The sequence below is a fragment of the Phocoena sinus genome, chromosome 16 (assembly GCF_008692025.1).
Source record: "Phocoena sinus isolate mPhoSin1 chromosome 16, mPhoSin1.pri, whole genome shotgun sequence".
NCBI classification, from domain to species: domain Eukaryota; kingdom Metazoa; phylum Chordata; class Mammalia; order Artiodactyla; family Phocoenidae; genus Phocoena; species Phocoena sinus.
Window position 1 is genome coordinate 24612748 of NC_045778.1, and position 25723 is coordinate 24638470.

At 36.8% G+C, this 25723-nt stretch overlaps 1 protein-coding gene across 2 annotated transcripts in view; it reads right to left on the reverse strand.

Moving 5' to 3' along the window:
- MICU1 (mitochondrial calcium uptake 1) overlaps positions 1–25723 on the reverse strand; it is a 282852-nt gene that overhangs the window by 199394 nt on the left and 57735 nt on the right. For both annotated transcript variants that reach the window (XM_032608291.1, XM_032608292.1), the window contains exon 5: positions 3653–3696. In XM_032608291.1, the coding sequence (XP_032464182.1) occupies positions 3653–3696 (44 nt within the window). The remainder of the gene's footprint in view (positions 1–3652; positions 3697–25723) is intronic.

A 25723-nucleotide genomic window follows, 5' to 3' on the forward strand; every position in this document is an offset into this window, starting at 1 on the left:
GGAGAATGCATGGACAATGTAGGGAGAGAGTGCATTTCTAAAAAATCTGTGATATATTACCCTAAAACAAAAGCCAGACCATATTTTGTATTACCATCTATATACTAGTGCTAACACTCTATTTATAATAATTTTCAAATATCCTCTAATAGAAAATCTGAACTCTTTCAAGCTTTGAAGTTTTTAAACTTTTAAACATAGTCTGAATATTTTTACAAATATCATTTAACTACAAAATATATTCTTAAAACCAAAGGTCACTGACTATAGCTTCTTTATATTGAAATACGCCTGTGTTAGTAGATGGTAGATAGTGAAATGCATAAATGATGCAAGTGCCAATAACGAGGTACTGCAAGACTTTTCTACAAAGGAAATTGCTAAGCATCCTTAAAGGATTAGCATACATTAACATAAGGCAGTGATAAGCTCTGGAAAAAGATCTTCCCCCAAATTCAACAGCTGCTTAATCAAATTCAGTTTCACAGACTATCAGTTGAAACAGGAATGTTTCATTTACTTCTTGAGAATTTTCTAGTCAAAAAGAATAGGAGAAAAGACGACAAGTATCAAAGTAAGAAATAACTGTTCAATTATTTGTCAATATCAGTTGGGCCATTCTTTTCTATTTTGTATCTGGAGTTTGTATGAAATTCAAGTACAAATGAGAAAACACCCCAGGAAGATGATACTACTTCTACATTTGTTCTTGCTTTCAATGACAAAAGCATTAAAGTACAATTCAACTAGAAGGCAATAAAATAAGCTAGTGTTTCTTACTGGTCAAATGATGGACTTAATTAAATGGTGTGCCTAATGTTAAAACAACGGGGGAATAAGAGGATGAGAATAAATATTTCTCTAAGCAATTTATAACTAGTTCATCTTCCAAGTTTAAAAAAAGAGAGCGAGAGAAAAAGAAAATTATCCATTAAAAAAATCAAAGTAAGTTTGAAAGGAAATTCCTCAAGGGTGTTAACTTTCTACTAATTTCTAATCATCATGCATGAAATTTACTATAATTACCATGTACATCTGTTTTTTCAACAGGATATTATCTTAGGAGTTATATGCTCTGGAAACTGCTACTCAAGAATTGAGATTTTCTCATTGGGAAAACAAAAGAGTCATGAAGATCCAAAGGAAAATAAGATCGACAGTTGAATAAGCATTGATTCTTATAATTATCGAGTGAAGAACTTGATGCATGGCAAAAATCCCTGGAAAAACTACTAAACTGATTAAACACTGAATGAAATTTGTACTCTTCATTATATAAGATATAAGAACAGTATAGAAACTACTTTCTTAGACTTCATATGAAATAAAAGGCAATTCATAAAGATATAAACTAGAGAACTAAGTTTAAGAATCCTATTTAGGAAACATAACCTTCACTCCAAAACAAAACCTTAATAATATATTTGATAGAAATTAATACAGGACTTAAATGAAGAACCTGGCAAAGGAATTAAACATGCATATTACAACATGGATGAAAGGGAAATCTGTGCACTCTGCTAGGGGAACAAGCTATCTGGCTCAGGGTCACTGGCTCAGTTTTATACCTCCTTATATAAGTATCCCATTCCTCTATTTGCTTTCAGAACCCATTCCCCTGGATGAAGTCAACTTTCATATGCCTGACTTTCATGTAGGTCATACTTTCAAAGATTATACATTAATATCCTTAAATCTTGCCTTTCCTACTCTGATTTCAGAATTTTATGCTTCAGTGCATAAACACTTGCAACTATAATCTGCTAAGATTGCCTTCCAAACATAGAAGCACTGCCATTTCTGTTTCCATAGCAAGATGGGTACACAAATACTTTAATGTTTTACTGCATTTTACTCTTGCTATTTCATAAAAATGAGTGGAAATCAAAAAAAATGCAAATGGCACAAATGATAAGAAATGTAGAGCTCATAAATTTAATACAATTGAAACAAACGTGGAGCTCATCAGTCATGCCAAAAGTTGCAAATTTTTAGGATCAAGTGGACAGGTACTGGCCAAAACAGGAAAAAATTAAACAGCACATATGAAACATGAGTTACCATTAGGACTTTTATATTCGGGAGCTCTCTAGGAATGGAAATTCCCCTTTTAACATGTAAAATTGCTGTTTAACTTGCACATATTCAACTTCCTTACATGTTTTCAGGTTTATGAGAGAGGACTAAATTCTCATGCTACTCTGGATTCCTTCAGTAGCCAAAAAAAAAAAAAGTGATCTGTAAAATTGATTTTGCAATAAGATATTAGTGGTATAATGAGTCATACCTCCAAGAAATATGTGACTGATTTTTTTCCAAGTCATCAAACATTTATTGATTACCTCTTATGTGCCAGGCATGCTCTGGACTCTGAGTGACATAAAGACAGATAAGACAGGGACCTAACCTGCCAAAGACTCTGAAATCAGACCCTGACGTCAATGTCTGCAGCAACCCCTCACATGGATAAGGTATTTTATCATACATAAAGCAGAGGCACCAAGGATCAGAGAGAAGATTGGTCTGCACCAAAGCAGAGCCAGGACTCTAAACCTGGATCTCCTAACATCTAAATGCCCTTTCTTTTTGTTCTTCCTTTCTTTTAGAATATGTGACTTTAAAAAGAGGATACCCACAGATGGAGGCATGGTGCCACCTGAATAGAAAAGGTAATTTTTAGGCTGGAAGCCTTGGCTGAGATCTCGCAGCTCTTAAGGCAGCCACTCATTCCTTCTACTTGTGCAAAAGACCTTAGCACTTATATCTTCACCTTACCAGTACATGTAGTTTTACATAAGGATGCAGGATTGACACATTCCTGCAAGATCAGTTTCTACTAACCCTGACTTCTACCCACCCACCTAGACCCTTGTTTGTAATCCTGCCTTTTCCAGCCACTTCATGATTTTCCTTCTGATTTCCTTCTCTTTAAGCTTTGTAGAGCCATCTCTGACTCGCTCTCCTTCCTTCTGCGCTTTCTTCCTCCTCTTTAAAATTGACCTTTTACTTTTCTTTCTGACCCTGTGTAATATTTTCTTTTTCTTTTCGGGGAATTCAGCCTGAAAGGGGTAAACATGTTTAACTGACTGTTTTGAGATAATAAAATTGAAAGTTTTATTTTCTATACTAAATGATTTATTATATGATTTATTCAGGCATAAAATAAAGAATTGAAAGTAAGTATAATGCAAATTTATATGCAATTTGGGGTGCTCTTCATAATTGTTATAAAGCTGTAAGGACTTCTGTAATTTTCTAGTTAGGATTATTGCTATATACTATCAAAGCCTAAGGAAGGTCAAATCAGATAGGTGTTTTTATAAGAAATGTAAATGTAATATTGGGGGGCTTGTTAACCTTTATAATGGCTATTGAATTAAAATTCAAATGTCAACATACACTGAATTAGCCCTTAATATATACAGCGGGTAACCCATCAGTATTACCCTACACGGAAAAACACAGAAGAGCCTTCTGCTTGATTTTTTTCTGTAGAAGCACTGAAGGCACTTACAGGCCTCCCAATCTAAACAACAAACTTTTTTGATAAGACAAACAGGTATTCAGAAATTTCTCACAAATAATTCTAGAGGAACTTAAAAATCTTCTTAGTAAACAACAGGATATATACGTTGTATCATAGTTCACTCACCTTTCCATCAAAGCGTTTTATTGTATATTGATCCAGACCCAAGTCTGTAAAAGAGAAAAAAACAATACTTAGTCACTGATTATAACTCAGGTGAAACATATGAAATGACAGCTCTCAGTTTTGTTTCCAATCATTCAATTAAATGTACTAGATGGTTTAGCCACAACATTATTCAAAGTCCATAGAAATGAAAATTTTGTCCCACAAAGTGTCAGTGCTAAAAGATACCAACCTTTTATTTTATATATGAGAATATGAAGCTCTGAGATAAAGAGGGTAAAAGTTCATGTGCAAACCTATTCAACAGTAGAGCCAAACTAGAACCCTGGACTCTTCCCAAGGTGATGCTCTTTTCCATTACATCAAAATGATATATATTACCTCTAAATAAGGTAAGGGATATTAGTTTAATCTGAATGCATAATAATTTTTTGTATAAAGTTAAAGAGAGAAGACTTTAATATCAGAAGACATTTTGCAACACACCTAAACAGATAAATAGACCATCTTAATATTACTTTTTAAAGGTGGGTTAAGGGATTTCCGTGGTGGTCCAGCAGCTAAGACTCCGTGCCCAATGCAGGGGGAAAGGGTTTGATCCCTGGTCAGGGAACTAGATCCCACATTCCACAACTAAAGATCCTGCATGCTGCAAGTAAAGATCCCACATGCCGCAACGAAGATCCTGCGTGCTACAACTAAGACCTGGCACAGCCAGATAAATAATAAATTAATTAAATAAATAAATAAAAAATAAAGGTGGGTTAAATAATAAATTTAACCTTGGGAATCCCTAGCATTGTGAAATCCTAAGCACTATGAAAGATAAAAGCAAGTATATTAAGTGCTCCTGAGGGCTGGGATTTTCTGTCTTTGCTGACTGCTTTATCCCAGTACTTGGAACAGTGGTTGATCAATAAATACCTAAAAAAAAATTGAATGAGTAAGATACAATCCCTGCCTCGAAGAGTCACAATTTATTAAGAAAGACATATACATATAGTAATATTACAAGGAAGGATACAATGAGTTCAATAAGAGGGTGGTGTGGGAGTTTTTAAAGTGGAGAAATCAGTTCCCAATTACACTTATTTTTCTTGCATAATTACTCAGTTCTTTTCTTTCAGTTCTCACTTTATTCATGCCAGTTCAGACCCTTGCCTCATTATGCCCAGAGTACTACAAAGATAGGATTATCACTGCTCCCAAAGGAAGCTTTTTGCATTTCTGCTTCTACACATTTGGTTACACACACTCCTTATCTAAAATATGCTTCACCTTCTAGAAGCCTGCCCTGAACAAAATGAACCACTGACTGAAAAAGAAAGAGATAAGTCAGCAAAAAGGAAAATTTAAAAACAAATCTAATTTTTAACCTCACAGATACTCAAAAAGATACCAGTCATAAAGGTAGAACATGCTTCTATGATAAGAGAACAGAAAACAAGAAAGAGTTGTAGACAATTAAAACTATGATTGCCTATCTCCCCCCTATTTCTTAATATACTGTCAAAAGATTAGGAAAAGGTTATCTCAGGACCACTACCAAAAAGACAACAGGATGGAAAACAGAAGAGAGAATTACAGAGAAACAGAGACTCAATACAAGATCTTATATCATACAAGACCTTTTCTCATTCAGAAATAGGTAAGAAATAATCCAAAAAGTATTACCAGAAAATTTCTCAGAGCTGAAGAGTGACACAAATTAAAAGAACTTATTTAAGCAAAATGAACAAAACCTACTTGTAATCCAGTTGTATGCTTGTAAAATTTTAGAGTACCAAGAAAAAGAAAATCCTCAGAATTCCCAGAAAAAAACCTTCCTAGTCCTTTAAAAAGGAATGAGAATTAGTCTAGGATCAGATATCTCATGAGTAAAACCTGGTACATCAACTAAGGGAAATATATGCTTACTAATTAGAGCAACACTGTCCAACAGAAATATAATGTGAGCAATAAATGTAAGCCACATGTATAATTAAACATTTTCTAGGGGCTTCCCTGGTGGCACAGTTGTTGAGAATCTGCCTGCCAATGCAGGGGACACGGGTTTGATCCCCAGTCCGGGAAGATCCCACATGCCACGGAGCAACGAAGTCCATGCGCCACAACTACTGAGCCTGCGCTCTAGAGCCTGTGAGGCCACAACTACTGAAGCCCACGCGCCTAGAGCCCATGCTCCACAATGAGAGAAGCCACCACAATGAGAAGCCCGTTCACTGCAACGAAGAGTAGCGCCCGCTCGGCGCAACTAGAGAAAGCCCACACTCAGCAATGAAGATCTAACACAGCCAAAAATAAATCAATAAAAGTAAATAAATTTATTAAAAAAAGAAAAATTCTAACAGCCACCTTTAAGAAAGCAAATAGAATGTATAACTGATTCACTTTGTTATAAAGCAGAAACTGACACATGATTGTAAAGCAATTATACTCTAATAAAAATGTTAAAAAGAAAGCAAATAGAAACAGGTAAAATTAATTTTAATAATGTATTTTATTTAAATGAATATATCCAAAATAGCATCATTTCAACATGTAATCAATATAAAACTTACTGAGATATTTCACATTACTTTTCACACTAAGTTTTCAAAATCTGGTGTCTATTTTACAATTATAGCACATCTCAGTTCAGACTAGCTACATTACAAGTTATTATCGTAATATTCAAAAGAACTCAAAGGTTAAAAAATATTAAAGTGATTACTTCTGTGACATAACTGGGAGGGTGGAGAAATTGGAACAGATCTGTGTTTTTCATTAAGTGCTCTTCACTATAGTTTAGAAAATATTTTACCATGTGCATCTGCCAAATAAAGGAGGGGCATGTAAGGACAGCCTGGCATGTAGTGAGAATTCCTTCATTTAAAAGCAAATACAGGGACTTCCCTGGTGGTTCAGTGGTTAAGACTCCATGCACCCAATGCAGGAGGCCAAGGTTCGATTCTTGGCTGGGGAACTAAGATACCACATACCGCAACTAAGCCTGTGCGCTGCAACTACTGAGCTCGTGTACTCTAGAGCCCGCGTGCCACAAGGAAGACCCAGAGCAGCCTAAATAAATAAATAGAAACAAATACAGACATAAAGTAGGCCAAGAGATTCATAATTTCAAGTTGTAAGAAATGATTATTTCATCTTATTTAGATTTCTTTATTTAGATTTCTTTACCTGTCAAATGAAGCAGATGGTTGGATTAGATCAATTCTTAACATGGTTGGGGATGGAGTGTGGAAAGTATGAATGGATTAAAGAATTCATGCTATCCTTACTCACTACTCCTCTTGAGATTCTAATAGGCCAAATTATTGGGGGAGGGAGAGTATGGAGAAAGAAAGGAAAAAACACAGCATGTGTAGTTTGAAAATATAATCAAATGACTATCCTTCCATTTCTCCACCCTCATTCTTTGGGTCCCAGCTTAGAAACACTTGATGTTATGCCGTTTTCCCTACGGTGCTTTCTATGAATCTCAGACTTCTCTTCAAAGAACTCTCACAGTCATTTAATGCTAACACTATCTCCCCCTTTTCATTAATGAGAAAGCTGACGCTCAAAAGGATTAAACGATTGTTTCTGATTTTAAGTCTAACAATCTTTTTAAATAGTGGCAGTTGCCTGTCTTTTTGAATCCATGACAAAAATAATGTAAACATGCAGAAATACTATAAGAATAGTCTCAGTTTAAGCTTCAGAGGGAATATCTAAAAGGAGGCTTATTTTAAAGATGATAGCTACTCATTTTGCCAAAAGACAAAAGTGAAACAATCAAATATGTCATTTTGATATCTATAAATTAGAGCTTAGGTAAATGGAAGCTCTATACAATTTTACTTAATAAGTCCCAGCTATCTCTCAAAAATTTAGAGATTCATTTTTTCAGTTTAATACTAGAATTTATCCTAAAAATTGTACCCAAAGGATATCCTAAAATTTTATTAAAATAATTATATTTTCAGCTTATGTAAGTCAGCAAAAGTACAGTTCAAGTTCATCAGGTATGAGATAATTTTTTTTTTAATCGAACTGCTGAAAACCAAAGACAAAGAAAAAATCTTTGAAGCAGCCAGTTTAAAGTGCTGAAAGAAAAGAACTTCAACCCAGAATTCTTTATTTAGTGAAAATATTCTTCAAGAATGAAGACAAAGGGCTTCCCTGGTGGCGCAGTGGTTGAGAGTCTGCCTGCCGATGCAGGGGACACGGGTTCGTGCCCCGGTCCGGGAAGATCCCATACGCCGTGGAGCGGCTGGGCCCGTAAGCCATGGCCGCTGAGCCTCCGTCTCCGGGAGAGGCCACAACACTGAGAGGCCCGCGTACCGCAAAAAAAAAAAAAAAAAAAAAGTATGAAGACAAAATAAAAATGTTCTCAGATGAAGAAAAACGTAGAGGATTCATCACCATCAGAACTGCTCTAACAGATGTTCTATCCTTCAAGGCAGAAGAAATGATACCAGAAGAAAGTATGGAACTTAAGGAATAAATAAAGAGCAACAGAAGTAGCTAATATCTAGATATATATATAACAGACTAGTTTGATGGTTGAAATAAAAACTTAAAACAATGTCTGGCAGAGTTTTCAACATATGTAGATGTAATACATATGACACTACACCATAAACTGGGGAGAAATCTTTATAGTGGTTAGATATCTATATTCCACTTGAAGTGGTAAAATTATAAATTCTCAGCAAACTGTGAAAAGTTAACTATGTATATTATAATCCCAATAGCAACCATTAAATTAAAGATACACAAAGAAGTATCGTCAAACCCCCTGCCAAAATCAATTAAAATGAAATATTAAAAAATCTTCAAATAATCTGAAAAGAAGGCAGGGAAGGGGTAAAAGAGGAACATAAAAAAGGGAAAACAAATAATAAAATTTGTTAAATTTAGGTAGACCTAAATTTAAACATATCAACAGTTACATTAAATATAAATCATCTAAACACATTAATTAATAAAAGGTAGAAACTGTCATATTGGATAAAAAACATGATCCAACTATATGTTGTCCATAAGAAACCCATTTTAAATACAATGATATAGGTATGGTTACAAGTAACACGATGGAAAAAGATATATATGAAAAATGAATCAAAAGAAAGACTGAGTGGCTACATAAATATCAGACTATGTGGACTTTAGAGCAAAATATATATATATATTAGCAAGGATAAAGAGAGTCAATTATATAATGATAAGAAGGTCAATTCACCATGAAGCTAGAATAATCTTAAGTGTGTATTCACCTAATAAGAGTTTCAAAATATTTGAAGCAAAAACTGATACAATGGAAAAGATAAATAGACAAATCCACAAATAAAGTCAGAGATCGACATCCTTCTCTCAATAATTGACAGAGAAAGGAAACAGATAATCAGTAAGGATATGGAAGACAGAAAGATGGGCTGCCTGGGACTTGCCTGGGAAAAATTGGGAAGGCAGGATTACAAATGGGTATGAAAACATTCTAGAGGGTGATGAATACGTTCATTATATTGATTGTGCTTATGGTTTCACTAGCATATACATGAGATTAGTATATCAAAACTCATCAAACACTTTAAATAATGCTGATATTCTATGTTAATTATACCTTAATAAATCAGTAAAAAGAAAGAGACAGTACAAACAACCAAGGAGAAGAATGCTATGTTTGAGAATATTGACAGCTTCTGTATATTAAAAATTATCAGAAACAAAATAAAAAGATGGGCCACAGACTAGGAATAAATATCTGCTATATGGCAGACTCCAACAGAGAATACATATAATACTTTTATTAATCAAAAAGAAATCAGGGCTTCCCTGGTGGCACAGTGGTTGAGAGTCTGCCTGCCGATGCAGGGGACATGGGTTTGTGCCCCGCTCTGGGAAGATCCCACATGCCGCGGAGTGGCTAGCCCGTAAGCCATGGCCGCTGAGTCTGTGTGTCCAGAGCCTGTGCTCCACAACAGGAGAGGCCACAACAGTGAGAGGCCCGCATACCACAAAAAAAAAAAAGAAATCAAATAGAAAAGTGAGTAGAGAAGATAAATAGGCAATTCATACATATGGCAATGTGAACAGCCAATAAACATTTGGAGATAAGCCTTACTAGTTACTAATGAAATGCAAAACAAAACCAGATACAATAATTTCCATCAGATTGCTAAAAATTTAAGTCTGATAATACCATGTCTTGGCAGGAATGCAAAGGAGGAAACTCATACATTCCTGGAGAAAATATAAATTATTTTATCCACTCTGGGAATCAATTTGGCAATGTTTAGCAAATTTGAAGAGGGTATCCTACAGGCCAGCAAGTCCAACTTCCAGGTATACATGTTGAAAATAACTTTTTGTAAATATGCACCAGGAGACATACAGAAGAATGTTCACTTCAGTATGGTTTACAACAGAAAAAACACTGGCATATTAGATTTTTGTTCTCAAATCTTCACTTCCTCCTCCTTGACCTCTGTGGAAAATCCCTTAACTTTGGGCTTAGCCATGTAATTTGCTTTGGCCAATGGGATACTAGCAATTATGACATGACTCAATCCTTAAAATGGACTTCTGACATTGGCTTGCTTTCTTGCACCTCTGCCAACAGTATGAGAGGATAATATCCCAGATAGCCCTTTGGTTTAAAAAGGATGAGAAACATATAGAACAAACTAACAAATCTGACAAAACCATCAAGCAGAGATGACCTAGACGAGATTAGCCAGCCCCTAGCCTATCTAAGCAAGGCCAGCTGAGATCAACAGAGCACACCCTTTGTGACCTGCAGATGCATGAGGTAAATAAATGCTTGTGTCTTATGCCACTGACATTTTATATGGCTGTTTGTTATACAGCAATAGCTGACTGACAAAATTGGAAGTGTTCATCTACATGGACATGGGTAAATTAAATACTGGCATATTTATACAAGTTTAAACAACTGATATACACAACTATATAGCAGTGAAAATAAGAGAACAGCTACCTGTGTCAACAAACACACACATATAAACATAATATTTAACATATAAAAAAAGCATGGGAAACGTAGCAGCTTGAAAAGGCTAAGTTATGCTACAGTAACAACTTTAAAATCTCAGTGGCTTACAACAAAGAAGGTTTTATATAGTGCTCATGCTACCTATTTATCATACTGGCTACAGCTCTGCTTCACATGGTATTGAATCTGGGATCCAGGCTGACAGGGCAGCAACCTCTATTTGGAACATAGCAGAGGTAAAAGAGAACACAGCAAATCACAAACTGACTATTAAAGCTCTTGCTTGAACATAGTGTATATAGTTTCTGCTCACATTTCATTGGTCACAGGAAATCACATGGTTAGGTCCAAACTCAATGCTAGGAGATGAATACAATCATTCCCTGGGGAAGGACAATGGATATACGTGAATGTTATAGTCTTCATCGAGAATGATAAACACCAGGGTCTTCCCTGGTGGCACAGTGGTTAAGAATCCACCTGCCAATGCAGGGGACATGGGTTCAAGTCCAGGAAGATCCCACATGCCAGGGAGCAAGTAAGCCTGTGCACCACAGCTACTGAGCCTGCGCTCTAGAGCCCACAAGCCACAACTAGTGAAGCCCCCATGCCACAACTACTGAAGCCCATGTGCCTAGAGCCCGTGCTCCGCAACAAGAGAAGCCTGAGCACCACAATGAAAAGTAGCGCCCGCTCACTGCAACTAAAGAAAGCCTGCACGGATCAACGAAGACCCAATGCAGCCAAATATAAAAATAAATAAATAAATAAGAATGATAAACACCAAATTAAGGACAGTGGTATCAGGAACCAGGGGCAGAGACCCTTATTTCTTACTATAAGAAACCCTTGTTTCTTATTATTCCACAAGAAGTCAGCAAATATTTTTCTGTAAAAGGCCAGATAGTAAATATTTTAGGCTTTGTGGGCCACTTACAGTCTCTATTGGAACTCCTCAACTCTGCTATCATAGTACAAAAGCTGCCATGGACAATACATAATGAATGAGTTCCAATAAAACTCTTTTTATGGACACTGAAATTTGAGTTTCATGTAATTTTCAGGCAGCACAAAATATTCCTCATGTGATTTATTTTTTTTAATGTAAAAAATATTCTCTGCTCATGGGCCATACAGAAACAGGGAAGTTCACTGTAGCTGACCAACACCTGCTCTATACTCAGCATCACTGCAGGAAATTAAAATAAAGGATACATGCACCCCAATGTTCACCGCAGCACTATTTATAATAGCCAAGTCACGGAAACAACCTAAATGTCCAACGATAGATGAGTGGATAAAGAAGATGTGGTACATATATACAATGGAATACTACTCAGCCATAAAAAGGAACAAAATTGGGTCATCTGTAGAGATGTGGATGGACCTAGAGTCTGTCATACAGATTGAAGTAAGCCAGAAAGAGAAAAACAAATATCGTGTATTAACATATATATGTGGAATAAAATGGTATAGATGAACCTATTTGTAGGGCAGGAATAGAGACACAGACGTACAGAACAGACATGTAGACACAGGACGGGAAGGGGAGGGTGGGACGAATTGGGAGATTAGGTTTGACATAAATACACTACCATGTGTAAAATACACAGCTAGTGGGAACCTGCTGTATAGCACAGGGAGTGCAGCTTGACGCTCTGTGACAACCTAGATGGGTGGGATGGGGGGGTGGTTGGAGGGAGGTCCAAGAGGGAGGGGATATAGGTATACATATAGGTGATTCATGTCATTGTACAGGAGAAAGTAACACAACATTGTAAAGTAATTTTACTCCAATAAAAAAATTTTTTTAATAAAATAAAAGTAGAAGACAAGGTTCTTGTATGGAAGGAACTTACCCTGTTGGGGCAAAAACATTAGAACAAAATTGTTTCAAAAATACATTCATTGTATATACTTTCATGTGTTTCTTGTTACTTAATAGTGCCCTTTCATTTCAGCTTAAAGAAGTCCCTTTCACATTTCTTGTAAGGCCAGTCTAGTGATAAAAAATTCCTTTAGCTTTTGCTTGTCTGGAAAACTCTCTCTCCTTCAATTCTGAAGGGCAACTTTGCTGGGTAAAGTATTCTTGGCTGGCATTTTTTTCTTTCAGTACTTTGAACATACCATGCCACTCCCTCTGGCTTACAAAGTTTCTGCTGAAAAATCTGCTGATAGTCTTATAGGGGTTCCCTTGTATGTAACAAGTTGTTTGTCTCTTCTTGCTTGCAAGGAGTCTCTCCTTGCCTTTAACTTTTAACACTTTAATTATGTGTCTTGGTGTGGGTCTCTTTGGGTTCATCTTTTTTAGAATTTCCTGGGCTCCTGGATCTGGACGTCTGTTTCCTTCCCCAGGTTAGGGGAGTTTTCAGACATTATTTCTTCAAGTAAGTTTTCTACCCCTTTCTCTTTTCTCCTTCTGGAACCCCCATAATGTGACTGTTGGTCTGTTGATGTTTTCCCATAAGTCCCTTAAGCTATCTTCACTCTTTTTCTTTTTTTCTTTTTGCTCCTCTGACTGGATAAGTTCCACTGTCCTCAAGTTCACTGATCCTTTCTTTCACTTCATCTAGTCTGCTATTGAACCTCTCTACTGTATTTTTCAGTTCAGTTATTGTTTTTCCATTCTGTGGCTTCTATTTGGTACTTTCATGTATTTTCTATCTCTCTGTTGAAATTCTCACTTTATTCATGCATTGTTCCTGTGAGCTTGCTAAGCATTTTTATAACCATTATTTTGAACTCTTTATCAAGTAAGTCACTTATCTCAATTTTATTAAGGTCTTTTTTTGAGGTTTTATCTTGTTCTTTTGTTCGGAACATATTCCTCTATTTCTTCACTTTTTGTAACTGAGTTGGTTTCTAGGCATTAGATAAAACAGCCACCTCTCCCAGTCTTGAAGGAGTGGCCTCGTGGGGAAGCTGAACCTTATCATTCAACCCTGCCCTAGCTCTTGGTTGTCCTTCAAGCCTCTGTGATTGTCCAAGTAGCCTACTTTATTCTTAGAGGCTCCCAGTAGTTGAGGCTCCTACTTTGCTCTTAGAGGCTCCCAGTAGTGCCAAGAGCCATCAGGGTCCCAAAGAGGAGGATCTCAGTCAGCACCTAGATTCAGGCTGACTGGAAGCCAGACCCTCAGGCAGCAGTTTTTAAAGTATGCAAATAAACTTCTTTCAGGAGAAGGCTGGGAGATGAGTGTTTGTTTGATTCCTCTACACTGAGCCCTGGGGTGATAGCCAGTTTAAGAACTGTTACTTTGTTTGCTACCACCTATGGAATCCATGAACACAAGCCCCACTGGTCACCAGAGCCAAGCTATCAAGGGATGTGTCCTCTGGGTGGCAGCCACAGAAGCTGGGGAGCCAGACATGTACACAAGCTCCTTTTTCATAGATACCAGCAACCTGGGTCAGGGCAGAGGGAGGGCACAAAAATGATGCTCACTGGCCTCCCCAGTCTCTGGAGAGGACTGTAGTCAGACCATAGGTATGTGTTTAATTAGAAGCCTGCCCCTCAGGCCACAGCTATAAAGATAAGTTAATAAGCCTCTTTTACAGAACAACTGGGGTATATTTCATGCTGGTTATCTGTGCTGTGCCCTGGGAATGCCATAACCAGTTAAGAATTGTTTCTCCATTTGTTACAGTCCTACGGGACCCGAGAACATAAGCCCCAGTGGCCACCAGAGCCAAGTGATCAAGGGATGTGTCCTGGGCACCAGCTGCAAAAGTCAGTACGCCATGGGGTAAGTGAGGAGAGGTTGGTAAGAAGGTACAGAATTTCAGCTATAAGATGAGTAAAGCCTGAGGATCTAATGTAAAACATGGTGACTATATAGTTGATAACACTGGATTGTATAAATGAAATTTGCTAAGGGAGTAGAACTGAAATATTCCAAAAAAAAAAAATTAAAAATAAATCTGTGTGGTGAGGGCTAGATTAATTAACTAAAAGGGGGGAAATCCTTTCACAATGTATATGTATATCAATTCATCACAATATACAATTTAGATATCTTACAATTTTATTTGTCAATTATACTTCAATAAAGCTGAATTTTTTAAATGGTAAAAAAAAAAAAAAAGTCAGTACGCCAGACGTGTACACAAATTCTCTCCTGGGAGATACCAGTGACCTCAAGCAAGGCAGAAAGATACACAAAGATGGCTCCCACTGGCCTCTGCAGTCTTTGGAGAGTATTTCAGCAGGCATTCAGATGTGTTTTAAACCAGAAGCCTGCCCCTTAGGCCAAAGGCTCAAGGCAAGCAAATGGGCCTCTTTCACAGAAACACTGGAGGTGTGTTTCAGTCTGCTGTCTCTGTGCTGTGCCCTGATGGTGGCAGCCAGTTAAGAATGGTTTCTCTGTTTGTTACAGAGCCCACCAGCCTGTCTTTGGAGAATATTTCAGTAGGCCCCTAGATATGTGTTAAATTAGATGTCTGCCCCTCAGGCCAATGCTTTAAGGTAAGCAAATAGGTCTCTTTCACAGAAAGACTGGGCACTTTTCACTCAGCTGCCTTTGCACTGGGCGCTGTGGGGCAGCCGGGCATGAGCACTCTATGCTCCCCAGTTCACTATAGCCTTGTGGGTCTTGTAGATGCAAGCCTCTTTGGCTTTCAAACCTAGATGCTCTGGGGGCTCATCTCTCAGGTGTAGGTCTCAAAAGCTGGCATCAAACCTCCTGCTCCTCAGGTAGAAGCTCAGGTCTGTGAGTTCTCTCCTGACCACTGGTTACTGTAACAGGGGTAGAGTTTATGGTGAAATTGTGTCTCAGCCTCTTCTATCTGTTTCAGTGTGGGTTTTTTCTCATTTGCCTGATGTGTAGGAGTTATAGATTTGGTGTGTCTGTGGGAGGGGGTGAGCTCAGGATCCTCCTACAACACCACCTTGAACCAAAACCACTGTATATAATCGAGTGTAAAATTATGTGTCTCAAACTAAAAGTGTTCTAGTAAGAGTATCACTAAGGGCATGACTCATCCTAGAGAGAATATGGAGTCCAGGACAAGTAAATCACAGTATGATCTGTGTTTCCCCTTTTCACATCCTTTTCGCCTTCCATGAGACAAAATCAGATCAAGATGAATAGGTCAGCCAGTGGGATATGGTGGAAAGGAAACAGAGATCCTCTTTGCTCTGACGAAAGCTCAAGTATGCTTTGCTCTGACAAAAGCTTAAGTTTTTCTATATAGTACTTTAAAAACTCTCCCCATGCTGCTGCTTCTCCAAGTTATTGGCTAGCTATGCAAAACTGGTTACTACAAGCAGCACGACCCAGAGCTTGAAGCAACTGCCTTATCCACTATATCCAGAGACTTTGATGATACTAAGATTGCACAGAAAGGGAGATGAGATGTATTCCAGTCATACACTATATATATTTTTTCCTTTTAATATCCTTCTTACTTACCTATGGCTACTCTAAATTCTTTTGGTATTCAGTACAAAATTATTCTTAATCAGCTTGTTACTGAAATTCATCAGCACTCCACTCATTTAAAAACTGCTTAATTTTAGGGCTTTGTGATTATTTTTGAACTGTTCTAAAACTAAAACAAGTTTAGATCTGTTAGGTATCCTGGGATACGGTATGTGTGAAAGACATGACAAAACAAAGTTGAAATATGAGCTACTGGCTAGAGTCCAGCCATCTGATGATAGAAAATCAAATTACAATTTGAATTACAGCCTCACTCTTTTCTTTATTTCAACCCACATGGGAATAATACATATTTTTACTTCTGCTACATCAACATTTGTGGAAATCTGTGTTCATGAGCAAACAAAAATGAAGCCAAATTTTCCATTAAATCTCATTTTAATATACTACAATTTCCCCTCAAGATTATTATCTTAAAAGAAAAGCAATCATTCATTATTCTGGCTTTTTATGAAAACCAGAAATGTGCTTGGTATATTAGACATTTAGTAACTATTCTGTCCATGTGACAGGTCTTTCAATAATTAAAAAAACAAAATTACAAAGTTAAATGCCAAAATGTGTGTAAGCAATTAGAGTATATAATGATTTCCACAGGAAAAAAAAAAAAACTTCCTTAAATGTCCAGATAATCTTTAGTAAACTACCTAAAGTGTTGCTTCATTTTCACTGTCACACTGGAAGCAAAGTACAGTTTTATTTAAAGTTACTGTTACATATTAGATTTCATCTGGTTTTAGAAATAATTTGACAAGTACAAAATATTTTACCATCATAAAACCCAGGAATATATCTTGCAATCCTTTTTTCTGTCTTACACACAAGTCTTCTTTAATCCTTCCTTCCATATGTCACAAAACAAGGTGCTAAAACTAATTCAAAAGGCTCAAAATCTAAAATTCAATGCAATTAATGGAAACTTTATATACCTTCTTTCTGATTATAAAAGATTGTATACTCTATAAAGGAAGAAATTTTTGTCTGTTTTATTCATTCCTGCATGCCCTGCACATAAAATAGTGCCTAACCCATAGCAGAGCTAACTGATCAATACTTGTTGAATGAATGCATGTGAAGTTTATTAGAAAATAAAGGAACAAGGAATAGTCAAAGAAGAATAAAATAATTCCTCAAAATTTCAACATTCAGAGAGTTAACATTTTGGTATATTCTCTTTCAGCTGCTTTCTACATATTTTCTACATGGCGGAAATACAAAGTATAGAGGAACATATTAAATAACACCATGGAGATACAATCAGTAAAATCCAAAATGTGGGAAATTCTAGAATATAAATGACTTACATTCTTTCACAAATAAATGATGTACAGTTTGAGTTTCAAAAGTAGAGAGCCAGTGCAGGAGGACCGGGAAAAGTGAAACAGGAAAGGAAGGAAAGCCAGTTCAAGGGTGTGTCATTGAGCTGATTACTGCTGTAGAAAACTAGGGCTCAATACCCCTTAGCCCACCCAAGAAACCATGTAGTTTGTATCCTCAGAATTGACCATCCAAGACAGTGGAGAGGAGAGTATTTATGCACCAAGCCTCAACAAAGAGTAAAGTCCTTTATACCTCTGTATGTGTGCACGTGCCAACACGGTTGAGCAGGCTCCCGAAGGGGACCCATGCTATAGCAGCAGAGATGCTCTATAGCAGAAACAAGAGACACATAGTGTAGCTGAGGGTCTTTCCTGTTAGGCTGTATCTCTATCCTGATAAATGCTGCAGCAACAATCTAAGCAAAAGGTAAAAGGTGGGCTGAGAGATGTGAAACAAGGCATAAAACTGGTCTTGCTTAATGGCAAGGAAAAAATGGCAAGAAGAAAAAGAGAGAGAGAAAAACCCATAAAGAAAGACTGAAGAGATATATCAAACATAGTGTGTGGCCATTTTTGGAGGTTGATTTGAATAAATCAACTGTAAACAATGTATTTTAGATAGGGAAATTTGAACGATGCCTAGATATTTGCTATTAAGAAATTACTGTAATATTTTTAAATTATTGTTATTACTGGTACTAGTGTTTTTTTTTCTGAAGTACTTATCTTTTGGAGACACATACAGAGGTGTCTTTAAAATTGCTTTAAATTGGCTTTAAAACAATCTGGGGTGAGGAGAGGAAGTAAAAAGGTTATAGATGAAATAAGATTGGCCACGTGTTCATAGCTGTTGAATCTAAGTGACAGGTACATATGGGTTCATTATACTACTCTCTGTACTTTCTATGTCTGAAAATTTCCCTAAGAAAAAAATTTAAATATACGGCAAATTTCCTGCACCTTTGAAGATTTCATTTTTCCTAGAGATATATGAATGTTAATAAACATGGGCAGGGGCTTCCCTGGTGGCGCAGTGGTTGAGAATCTGCCTGCCAATGCAGGGGACACGGGTTTGAGCCCTGGTCTGGGAAGATCCCACATGCCGCGGAGCAACTGGGCCCGTGAGCCACAACTACTGAGCCTGCGCATCTGGAGCCTGTGCTTCGCAGCAAGAGAGGCCGCGACAGTGAGAGGCCCGCGCACCGCGATGAAGAGTGGCCCCCGCTTGCCACAAGTAGAGAAAGCCCTTGCACAGAAACGAAGACCCAACACAGCCAAAGATAAATTAATAAATTTATATTAAATAAATAAAAATAAACGTGGGCAAAACATTATAAATTCCTTGGTTAGAAAACACCATAACTGTTTCTGGTTCCCCAAGCTCACATTGTTATTTCACATGTCTGTATTTCTGACCACACAGTTTACTCACTCTGAGTGATGCCCACACAATTTACTCACTCTGAGTGATGCCTCTGCCCGCTCGTGTATACAATGATAATAATATAATATCATAATAATAACTATTATTATTCACTTTTCGAAACCCATCTCAAATGCCACCCCCTTTAGGATGCCTTCCTTATAATGCATAGTTTCTTTTTCATAGCCTACTACTGTAACATATATGATTGATTCTCACTAATTGTGAGAGTTATGTTCTATAAAGTTGCCATGAACAAAGAATCAGTGAATACTGACCTATTACTCCTAGGGGAAATACAGGGTTAGGTTCCTATGATCCTCTGGTCACAAGTTTTTTTTTTAAACCAATCAATACATAACCTTATTTTATGTGTGTTTTTTTTTTAGAGACACCTTTTTTCCTCTCCCCTCCTTCTATACATATTTGATATATCTATATATATATTTGATTCATTCTTTCTCTATATATATCCTTGATTAATTAACAATGAACTCACGGCCAACTCAAGCCTGAAGAAAGCTTATCTCACACACATATTTTCTCCTAAGGCACATTATAGCCTTCTTATGTTTAAGAACACTAGACAGCACATCGATACTACATGGAGCAGGGGGAAGACAGACAGCAATCACCAAGATAAAGCACAAAAATTCTAAAAACATGGCACTAAATAAACAAAGCAAAGGACACATATGAAAGCTGAAACAAAAAGGCAGAGCATTACTTTGTTTGACCTCAGCTGGGAACATGTACACGGGGTGACTCAAGCTTTTTGCTGCACTGCACATAACCACAGATGACTGCAAAAGTACCATTAAGTACTGATTATGGGGTTACAAGTAAGTTTTAGTGAGCATGCAAATTTGCAAATACAAAATTTGCAAATAATGAGAACTGACTATATATTCTTTATTCCCTTTTTAAATTGAGGTGAAATTCAAATAACATAAAATAACCATTTTAAAGTGTCCAGTTCAGTGGCATTTAGTACACTCATAGTGTTGCATAACTACCACCTCTACCTAGTTCCAAAATATTTGCATCACTCTAAAACAAAAATAAAAACAAAAAAACCCACCTTGTATCCATTAAGCAGTCAGTCCTCATTCCCCCAACCCAGCTGCTGGCAACCAACAACGTGCTTTCTGTCTCTATAGATTTATCTAGATATTTCATACAAATGAAATCATATACCAATATAAAATAAAAATGAAAAAAAAAGAAATCATATGATATGTGGCCTTTTGTGCCTGGTTCAGGGTTCATCCACATTTGAATAATATTTCACTGTATGTATGTATCACAATTTGTTTATCCATTCATCTGTTAAAGGACATTTAGGATGTTTCTACTTTTTGGGTATTGTGAATAGTGCTACAATGAACATTCATATACAAGGACTTGTTTGAATACCTGTTTTCAATTCTTTTGGGTTTATACTAGTAGCGCAATTGTTGGGTCATATGGTAACTTTTTACTTACATTTCTGAGAAACTGTTTTTCATAGTGGCTGCATCATTTTACATTCTCACCAGCAACATATGAGGGCTTCAATTTCTCCACATCTTTACCAACACTTGTTTGCTTTTAAATTAGAGCCAACCTGTGAGATGGTATATCCTGGTTTCGATTTGGATTTCTCTCATGACTAATGACATTAAGTATCTTTTCATCTGCTTACTGGCTATTTGTATATCTTATTTGGAGAAATGTTTATTCAAGTCCTTTGCCCATTTGTTAATTTCTTGTTAAGTTGTTAGAGTTCTTTTTCACTTCTGGCAGTTTGTGTATTACTAGGAATTTGTTTCATCTAGGTAATCCAATTTGTTGGAATATAATTGTTCACAGTTTTCTCTTATATTCCTTTTTTTTTTTTTTTTTTTTAAGCAGTACGCGGGCCTCTCACTGCTGTGGCCTCTCCCGTTGTGGAGCACAGGCTCCGGACGCGCAGGCTCAGCGGCCATGGCTCATGGGCCCCACCGCTCCACGGCATGTGGGATCTTCCCAGACCGGGGCATGAACCCGTGTCCCCTGCATCGGCAAGCGGACGCTCAACCACTTCGCCACCAGGGAAGCCCTCATATTCCTTTTTATTTCTGTAAAGTAGGTAGTAATGTCCCCACTTTCATTTCTGACTTTAGTTATTGGCTTCTTTTCTCTTTTTTTCTTAGTCAGTCTACCTAAATGTTTCTCAATTTTGTTGATCTTTTCAGAGAACCAACTTTCTGTTTCATTGATTCTATTGTTTTCTATTCTCCATTTCATTTATCTCTGCATTAACTTTCATTATTTCCTTATTTCAGCTATCTTCGGGTTTTGTTTGCTCTTTTTTTTTTTAAGTTCCATAAGGTGTAAAGTTAGGAAAGTGATTTGAGAACTTTCTTTTTATTTTATTTTATTTACTTTTTAATTTATTTATTATTTTATTTATTTATTTTTGGCTGTGTTGGGTCTTCGTTGCGGTGCGTGGGCTTCTCATTGCAGTGCCTTCTCTCATTGTGGAGTACAGGCTCTACACGTGTGGGCTTCAGTAGTTGTGGCACAGGGGCTCAGTAGTTGTGGCTCGCGGGCTCTAGAGCGCAGGCTCAGTAGTTGTGGCACACAGGCTTAGTTGCTCCGTGGCACGTGGGATCTTCCCGGACCAGGGTTCGAACCCATGCCCCCTGCATTGGCAGGTGGATTCTTAACCACTGCGCCACCAGGGAAGCCCTATTCTTTTTAAATGTAGGTGTTTACAGCTGTAAGTTTCCCTCTGACCACTGCTTTTGCAGCATCACATCAGTTTTGTTAAGTTCTGTTTGCTTTTTCATTCATCTCAAAGTATTTTTTAATTTCTCTTGTGATTTCTTCTTTGAGCCATTGGTTGTTTAAGAATGTATTGTTTTATTTTCACATATTCATAAATTTTCTATTTTTCCTTCTGTTATTGATGGATAGTTTCATTCTGTTGTGATCAGAAAAGATATTTTGTATGATTTTAATCTTTTAAAGTTTATTAAGATTTGTTTTGTAGCCTAACATATGGTCTATCTGTCTATTCCGGAAAATATTTGATGTGTGCTTGAGAAGAAATGTATTCTAATGCTCAAGTAGAGTGTTCTATGCATGTCTATTAGGTTTAGTTGGTTTACAGTGTTAAGTCTTCTATTTCTTTAAAGACCTTCTGTCTAAATGTTCTGCTCATTGCTGAAAAAGGGGTTATGAAGGCTCCAACCACTATTGTAGAACTATTTCTCCCTTCAATTCTGTCAGTCTTTCACATATTTTGGAGTCTTTCATTTGGTGGGTATATATATTAAGCATTGTTATAACTACTTAATGAACGGACCCTTTTATCAATACACAATGTCCTTCTTTGTCTCTTGCAGCAATTTCTTACTTAAAGTCTATTTTGTCTGATATAAGTATAGTCACCTCAACTCTCTTTTGGTTACTATTTGTACCCTTCATTTCCAACCTATTTGTACTCTTTTATTTTCAACCTATTTGTGTCTTGGATCTAAAGTGAGTTTCCTGTAGACAATATAGAATTAGATCATATTTTCTTCTCCTGTCAATCTCTGTCTTTTAACTGGTGAGTATACTTTTATATTTAAAGTGATTAAGGATAAGAAAGCACTTGCTTCTTCCATCTTGTTATCTGTTTTCTATATGTCATATCTTTTTTTGTCCCTCAATTCCTCCAATCTTGCCTTCTTTTGTGTTTGATTGATTTTTTTCTAGTGTACTATTTCTATTCCCTCCTCAATTCCTTTTCTGTATATTTTTTAGTTATTTTCTTAGTGGTTAACCTGAGGAGTACAATTAACATCTTAAATTGAAAATAATCTAGTTTGAATCAACATTAACATATTTAAATTGTTGTTTTACAAATTTGTCTTTTAAACCATACAGGAAAAAAAAGATTGTTAAAAACCAAAAATAAAACAATACTGATCTCTCCTTATGTAGTTACCTTTACTGGTCTTTATCATTTAAAATTTTTCTTTGTATAACTTTGGTTACTACCCAGTATACTTTCATTTCAGCCTAAAGGATTTCATTTAGCATTTCTTACAAGGAATGTCTACTAGCAACAAACTTCCTCCACTTCTGATTATCTAGAAATGTCTTCATTTCTCCTTCTGGACTCCTAATATGCATATGTTGGTACACTTGATATTGTCCCACAAGTATCTTAGGCTCTATTTATTTTCTTTTTTTTTTTTTTTTTTTGTTATTTACATTTTTTTTTTTAACATCTTTATTGGGGTATAATTGCTTTACAATAGTGTGTTAGTTTCTGATTTATAACAAAGTGAATCAGCTATACATATACATGTGCTCCCATGTGTCTTCCCTCTTGCGTCTCCCTCCCTCCCACTCTCCCCCTCCCACCCCTCCAGGCTGTCCCAAAGCCCCGAGCTAATATCCCTGTGCCTTGCGGCTGCTTCCCCCTAGCTATCTACCTTACTACGTTTGTTAGTGTGTATATGTCCATGACTCTTTCTCGCCCTGTCAAAACTCACCCTTCCCCCTCCCCATATCCTCAAGTCCGTTCTCCAGTAGGTCTGCGCCTCTATTCCTGTCTTATCCCTAGGTTCTTCATGACATTTTTCCCCCTTAAATTCCATATATATGTGTTAGCATACGGTATTTGTCTTTGTCTTTCTGACTTACTTCACTCTGTATGACAGACTCTAGGTCTATCCATCTCATTACAAATAACTCAATTTCATTTCTTTTTAAGGCTGAGTAATATTCCATTGTGTATATGTGCCACATCTTCTTTATCCATTCGTCCGATGATGGGCGCTTAGGTTCTTTCCATCTCCGGGCTATTGTAAATAGAGCTGCAATGAACATTTTGGTACATGACTCTTTTTGAATTTTGGTTTTCTCAGGGTATATGCCCAGTAGTGGGATTGCTGGGTCATATGGTAGTTCTATTTGTAGTTTTTTAAGGAACCTCCATACTGTTCTCCATAGTGGCTGAACCAATTCACATTCCCACCAGCAGTGCAAGAGTGTCCCCTTTTCTCCACACCCTCTCCAGCATTTATTGTTTCTAGATTTTTTGATGATGGCCATTCTGACTGGTGTGAGATGATATCTCATTGTAGTTTTGATTTGCATTTCTCTAATGATTAATGATGTTGAGCATTCTTTCATGTGTTTGTTGGCATTCTGTATATCTTCTTTGGAGAAATGTCTGTTTAGGTCTTCTGCCCATTTTTGGATGGGGTTGTTTGTTTTTTTGTTATTGAGCTGCATGAGCTGCTTGTAAATTTTGGAGATTAATCCTTTGTCAGTTGCTTCATTTGCAAATGTTTTCTCCCATTCTGAGGGTTGTCTTTTGGTCTTGATTATGGTTACCTTTGCTGTGCAAAAGCTTTGAAGTTTCATTAGGTCCCATTTGTTTATTTTTGTTTTTATTTCCATTACTCTAGGAGGTGGGTCAGAAAGGATCTTGCTGTGATTCATGTCATAGAGTGTTCTTCCTATGTTTTCCTCTAAGAGTTTGATAGTTTCTGGCCTTACATTTAGGTCTTTAATCCATTTTGAGCTTATTTTTGTGTATGGTGTTAGGGAGTGATCTAATCTCATACTTTTACATGTACCTGTCCAGTTTTCCCAGCACCATTTATTGAAGAGGCTGTCCTTTCTCCACTGTACATTCCTGCCTCCTTTATCAAAGATAAGGTGTCCATATGTGCGTGGGTTTATCTCTGGGCTTTCTATCCTGTTCCACTGATCTATCTTTCTGTTTTTGTGCCAGTACCATACTGTCTTGATTACTGTTGCTTTGTAGTATAGTCTGAAGTCAGGGAGCCTGATTCCTCCAGCTCCTTTTTTCGTTCTCAAGATTGCTTTGGCTATTCGGGGTCTTTTGTGTTTCCATACAAATTGCGAAATTTTTTGTTCTAGTTCTGTGAAAAATGCCAGTGGTAGTTTGATAGGGATTGCATTGAATCTGTAGATTGCTTTTGGTAGTAGAGTCATTTTCACAATGTTGATTCTTCCCATCCAAGAACATGGTATATCTCTCCATCTATTTGTATCATCTTTAATTTCTTTCATCAGTGTCTTATAATTTTCTGCATACAGGTCTTTCGTATCCTTAGGTAGGTTTATTCCTAGATATTTTATTCTTTTTGTTGCAATGGTAAATGGGAGTGTTTTCTTGATTTCACTTTCAGATTTTTCATCATTACTATATAGGAATGCCAGAGATTTCTGTGCATTAATTTTGTATCCTGCTACTTTACCAAATTCATTGATTAGCTCTAGTAGTTTTCTGGTAGCATCTTTAGGATTCTCTATGTATAGTATCATGTCATCTGCAAACAGTGACAGCTTTACTTCTTCTTTTCCGATGTGGATTCCTTTTATTTCCTTTTCTTCTCTGATTGCTGTGGCTAAAACTTCCAAAACTATGTTGAATAAGAGTGGTGAGAGTGGGCAACCTTGTCTTGTTCCTGATCTTAGTGGAAATGCTTTCAGTTTTTCACCATTGAGGATGATGTTTGCTGTGGGCTTGTCATATATGGCCTTTATTATGTTGAGGAAAGTTCCCTCTATGCCTACTTTCTGGAGGGTTTTTATCATAAATGGGTGTTGAATTTTGTCAAAAGCTTTCTCTGCATCTATTGAGATGATCATATGGTTTTTGTTCTTCAATTTGTTAATATGGTTTATCACATTGATAGATTTGCGTATATTGAAGAATCCTTGCATTCCTGGAATAAACCCCACTTGATCATGGTGTATGATCCTTTTAATGTGCTGTTGGATTCTGTTTGCTAGTATTTTGTTGAGGATTTTTGCATCTATGTTCATCAGTGATATTGGCCTGTAGTTTTCTTTCTTTGTGACATCCTTGTCTGGTTTTGGTATCAAGGTGATGGTGGC